Source organism: Artemia franciscana, chromosome 3, assembly GCF_032884065.1.
Source record: "Artemia franciscana chromosome 3, ASM3288406v1, whole genome shotgun sequence".
NCBI lineage: Eukaryota > Metazoa > Arthropoda > Branchiopoda > Anostraca > Artemiidae > Artemia > Artemia franciscana.
In genome coordinates, this window is record NC_088865.1 from 55,927,023 (window position 1) to 55,933,022 (window position 6,000).

A 6,000-nucleotide genomic window follows, 5' to 3' on the forward strand; every position below is an offset into this window, starting at 1 on the left:
GATCAAGGGATGTTGCAAGGATGATAGAACTTGATGTTACCCGTACTTCCGTTACAAAAGATATTGCACGAGATAATCCATCCGGACTTATTTTCGCTTTCACTTTGGTTGCTAACAAATTGGACAATGTTCTATAAAACTGTCCTAGAAAAACTGCCCCAACAATACTACAGTGTGGCTAGGAAAGTTTTCAAAACTTGCATCAAAGAAATCTGGCCCTTGAAAAAAAAAAATGTTGCGACATGGAAAAAGGCCGCATAGTCTGAAGATCTTCCACAAGAATCATTACCAAGACTGTTTCCGAGGTGTTTCGTCAGTCTTAGGATGAAATTATTCGGGCTATGAGCATACTGAAAACAACACGATATGCCTATGAGAATGGTAATATCAACTTCACATTGAACTTTGAAGATCTTGACAATTTTTAGGGAACTGCTACAATCAAGATCCTATCACCTTCCCAGTAAAACAATGTTCTGTTCTCGTTCAGATGACCTAGTAAATACACTTTGGAAGTAATAATGCGAACTAGGACAGCGAAAAAATTACTAAGGTGAGGCCCATTGTAGATGCCATTCATATTTAACATAAGTAATATTGGATGTTTTGTCAAAAACTTTCCACGAACAAATAAAACCTTTCTTTGGTTGTCACATCAGCAAAATACTTATCCAAGGAAAATCAATCTGACTTGGATACAAAGCGTGGGCTAGCTTTTTCTAATGGAAATCCCTTCAAAATCGCTTTGTACTATGTGAAGAGTAAGTAACAGCCAGCAATAACCCTAAGGTTCACAGGTGTAGCAAGCCTATCTACATACCCTATCTTTAACTAGCTTATTGCCTGTTATTGAAAAAGCAGCCATCGCCAAGTCTTAATTGATAGTTTCTTTTCAATAGATGATTCTCACACACAGCTTGACTCGCAAAGATTTCGTGTCACACTCACTGTACATGAAAATATTGAATTGATGTTGCTTGGAAAAAAGCTATTGAAAAGAAGAAATCTCGTTATTATGACTACAGGTAGATGGGGTCATTTTGGCTGTAAAATTGAAAGATAATTTAGGTGCTTGCGTAAAGAAACTACAACTCTATAGGACAGTGTCACCAGAAAAAAAAACGCAGTTTCGTTCACCAGGACAAAACCTACGGTCCAGGTAATGGTTGATGCTCAGAGTTGCCGCAGACCTATCCTAAGAAATAAACAATTCATGCACTGGTGACACCAGAGAAGTAGGATCTATTCCAAGTATACGAAAAAAAAATGGATGACAAGATTGTAAAGAATGTCAGACTGCACTTTCAAATGTGCTACGAGCAATTCCATGCCCAACTTTAATTTATCTTTTGTACAAACTCTTATCAAACATAACAAAACATGTGTATTCATATATGTTCTTCAGTTTCAAGGACATCATAAACGCCAAACGTCGCCATATGGGTACATAATACCAGGGTTATACCATTGGGGCGAAAAAATATTTGACACCACAAATCCTCAAGTTATTTCAATTTTAATCCTATTTCACTGCAATAAGGAAACCATCAAAAATTTTTGCCGGTAATGGATCGTGGGCCTTAATGGGTTAATTTTAATAACGAAGTTCGTTGCATACAAGAATAAGTTACAATGTTTAAACAACAGTGATATGATCTTAATTAACATCCTCTTCAACATCTGGATCTTCGGAATTCCGTTTCTATTCCCTATTTTTTTTATTTGTCAATTAAGTGACAAAATTATGAATGTATTTGTCTCAAACACAGACAAATTGCTAAGACGATTACTGTCAAATATCTAAAATGTCTGCGGTGTCTATGGAACTTAGATTACAGTCTTTTGGTTTTTATATCCTACCGTTTTTAACTTAAGAATTGCAGTGAAACAAGCATCAATACTTGTATAAATAATTTAATATATTCATAAACAGCTTGTTGCTTAATGTTAATCTTCAGGATTGAAACGATCTATTGCTAATCATGTCTATTCAGAAAAATAAGTGTAGGTCGCTTTGGAGCGTCATCTAGATATATGAAATTGTAGCCATAGAAATTCTTACGAAACAAGCCTCAAGAGTAAAACTCCTGAGGTTAAGCTACAAAAATACTACTTAAAAATTAACAAGAAAATTTCATGAATTGGCAGGTGTATAAGTGTCACTGCGCAAAATTAAGGGAGGGTTGTTTCGTAATGTATAGCCCATGATAGTGAAACACTGCAACAAGAGTTTAGAATTACGTAATTTATCACAGTCTGCTTACTTTTGATGGTGTGAATTTTGTGAAGAGCTTTATTTTTCTTATGTATTTTTTTTTTACCTCATCATTCCAAAGAATAATTTAGAGAGGCATTAGGGGGTACCTTCTATTCCAAATTTTAGGAACTATTGGGCTTTTATTCAGTCGCCATAGGAAAGTGGACGCCTAGACGCCCTTATTTGTTCCTATATATATCTTCCATTAATTGACTTCAATTGTTTTGTCAGTGTCAACTCATGTGATATGTTTCATGACTCGGAATAGTCATTAAATTATAAGAGAAAATGACCCTTGAGAATTAGACAAATTTATTCGAGGGCTGTCGCATTTAGTTTTTGGCCTTAGTGTTTTAGGACAATAAACTACCGTGTTTTAATAATTTTGACAGCTACTGCAGGAGTTAATTACAAAAAAAAAGATCTCATCATAACGATATATAGGCTTGTAAGCTGCTTAGTTACATATTTATTCTTGCACCTACTTGGTCTAATAGGCTACTGGGTCCAATAGGCTGGGTCTAAATAGGCTTGTAAACTGCATAGTTAAATATTTATTCTTGCACCTACTTGGTCTAATAGGCTACTGGGTCCAATAGGCTTGTAAGCTGTATAGTTAAATATTTATTCTTGCACCTACTTGGTCTAATAGGCTACTGGGTCCAATAGGCTGGGTCTAAATAGGCTTTTAAGTTGTATAGTTAAATATATATTCTTGCACCTACTAGGTCTAATATGAACTAATTTCTCTTTTCAGATACAGAAGTCTTACGAGAAGAATGAATTTGAGGCATTGTTTTCTTTTACTACAAAAGACTTTTATTTAGACTTTCCACTCAGATATCAGTACAGTGAGCTTAATTTTGAACCCATAGAATATAAGCTCAAATTTTTTTCTTTTATTCAATTCAGTTGGTTATAGATGGGATTTTTATGACAATTTGCGTCTGCATTGCCATTATTTCACAGTTACAAATTCAGAACGACAAACAGAACACTGTTTAAATAGTTTTGACAGTCTTGACAACCCAAGACTGCCAAGAATATTTTTGTGGTACTTAAAGCGAACGCAACTGAGTAAGACTTAATCATTACATTCTGAGTTGTGCCGTTTTCAGATTTTGTGATTCGGCCATTTCCAGTTCTATTTGTTCAATCTTTAGTTTCAGTTATGAGTAATTCGCATTCCTTCCTTAACACCTCTCCTAGTAGTCTTTAGATCCTGTGTATCTTAGAAGACAGAAACAAACATTGTAGATGCGATAAAATTCAGCAAAAGATGTAATATATCATAGTTGATGTTTTGTTGACTTTTGTGTGCAATTATTAATTGTGTTTCATCTCATCTCTTTTAAATCTTAATTATGTTCATTTCTATTTTTTATTGTTATATAGACCTGGATATCAAAAACTGTGAAATGGGGCTAATGTATTTGCTTTGCCAAGTTTTAATTATGTTTCTCAACCAAGTTGACAGCTACATGAGCGTGTTAAATGCATAAATATGATCTTTTCCTTGATATGAAAATCTAAGCTTAAATGTTCAACTCTACCGTTCCTACAAAGAGAAATAGCTTTTAGAAGTATGATATTGGCTTAATTTTCTGTGCTAAACGTTTTTATCTCTTTCTTAATTATATTATTTTGTTAAACTAACAGAAAATTGTCGCAGAGACAGGTGAGGCCCTAATCAAGACCCCTTACACTTCAAGCAAATTTTGAAGATTGTAATGCTACAAAGAAAAATGTGCTACAGAGAGAAAAGTAGAGTCATTTTGTCTGATATTATTTATCCCAATTAGAATGATAAAGTTGACAGATTATGTTAAGATTTTCATACCTCATTTCTTATTGATGTCCCCGTCTAATGGGGTTGTGATTTACTTCCTGTTTGTTTAATATTTATTGATTTTGACATCAAACTATATGTATTTATTATTTATTTATTTTAAATTAAAATGCTTATTTCTGTTTTACTCTAAGTCTTTTAGTCTTGTGTTTGTTCTTAAATACTGATAACTATATATGTTATAGAAGTCGAACACATTTCTAAAACTAATTCATATATGAGGAAGTTAAAAATTATTTTTAAATTGTTCGGGAATAGAATCTATAGTAATTAATATTAGTTGCTTTTGTGATGGTGGACATTGCAAAAGAATTTTGGAATTGTTGAAGTTTTTTCAACAAAAAGGCATAAAATGATCTCAAACAAATGAATCAACTTCAACTTTTATCTTCAATTTCAGGTTAAATCTTCAAACCTTAAATCTTCAACTTTTCCTGAATTAAAATTTATTGTCATGGAACAGAATATTGAGACAATCTTTCAGTCCTGAGAAACGGCATATTTACTGCTGACGATGATATTTTAAACTGCATAAGGCGCCTTTTCCACATTAAAAAAAAAATGTATTTGATGAAATTGAGTATATCAGAAAGAAAAATTTAAGGGAAGTGGGAACTTCGTGAGGGAGGTGTGAAGAAGGAGGCTTTGAATTGGTTAGGATGGATAATGAGCGTGTTTAGCTTTGTTGGCCTCAGGCAGCTTGTTTCTGCTAAATGTGTTAGTAGTAGTAATAAGTTGCAAGAACACTGAAAAAGCATATGTAATCTTACTTTGGGAATTTATATCCAGTTTGGTACAAATAGGGATCGATGGTATCCTGAGTTAGAAAAAAAGAGAAAAATTGCAGCGTTAATAGACTATTACAGTTTAATAAGTAGGGTAATATAGCTATAACAAATGCGGTGTCTCGTCAAAAATAGCCAATAAGTTACCTACAGTTACCTACATGCTGGTTAGACACCCATCCTTATTGATAATGCTATTAAAAAAAATCAGAGTGGCAAGATTAACAAAAGACACCAGGGTTTATAAAGGTTTCCCTATTGGTTGGAAAATCAACGTCTAAGAGGATGTATGGAGTTAATATAAAGCTGTTGTTGTGACCAGCTGGTCTGAGGTAAGGGAGCACGTCGGAAAATGTTTCAAAGTTTCCATTGACCAGTACGTACATCTTTGAGAAAATTTGAAAGAATGACGACCCTGTTTCCATGTATTGGATCCATTGTTTTCCTGTTCGAGTCTCTTGCCTTTGCTCTTATTTACGAGCCGACAGATAATCTTTGATCATAACGAGACTTGAAGACTGGGAGGGTACATCAATTCAACGAACTCTCAGTCCAAATCCATCCATCAATAATCGAATGGCAACGAAAAACTCGTGAGAGTGCAGAATTCTCCTAGTCTAATCACTACTTCTGCAACGCAACTTCCAGGTCCTTCGGCAGCAATAATATTCATGGACTTCCACTACAATGGCTGGTCAAAGGTTACGACCAGAAAAAATATGTACCACTTGGCCTGCTGGGCAATGAGTGTCAGTGTAGAGAGGATAAGATACTTGTCGCTTGAAGGAAGACCGATAAGAAGAAGAAATAAAAATGTTGGCTTTACCAAAATGGTCTCCAACCATGACTTATTTCAGGTTTACGCTTAGGCTGCTTGAGATGTCACAAATTAAACATATCATCACAATTTAAAATAAGAGAAGGTCATAGTACGTTGTTGAAAGGACAGAATCGCTTGACTTTTTAGGAACATTTCAGATTCTTCCAGCAGCACTTATCTTCTCAGCAGTAACCTCCGACCTAGGGATACTTCTTAAGGTGACTTTTAAACCTCGGATAATAGCAGCAATGATAAACACGCCATGAAAGATGTTTCTACCATCAAGAGT

The 6,000-nt window shown here is 34.5% G+C and overlaps 1 protein-coding gene across 1 annotated transcript in view; it reads left to right on the plus strand.

Moving 5' to 3' along the window:
* Positions 1–4,233, plus strand: part of LOC136025439 (fibrillin-2-like) — a gene marked incomplete at its 5' end in the record, with an annotated part of 51,994 nt that extends 47,761 nt beyond the window's left edge. Inside the window, 1 exon segment of the mRNA XM_065701468.1 lies at positions 3,015–4,233. Within this exon segment, the coding sequence (XP_065557540.1) occupies positions 3,015–3,040 (26 nt within the window). The 3' untranslated portion in view covers positions 3,041–4,233.
* Between the last annotated feature and the right edge of the window lie 1,767 nt (positions 4,234–6,000).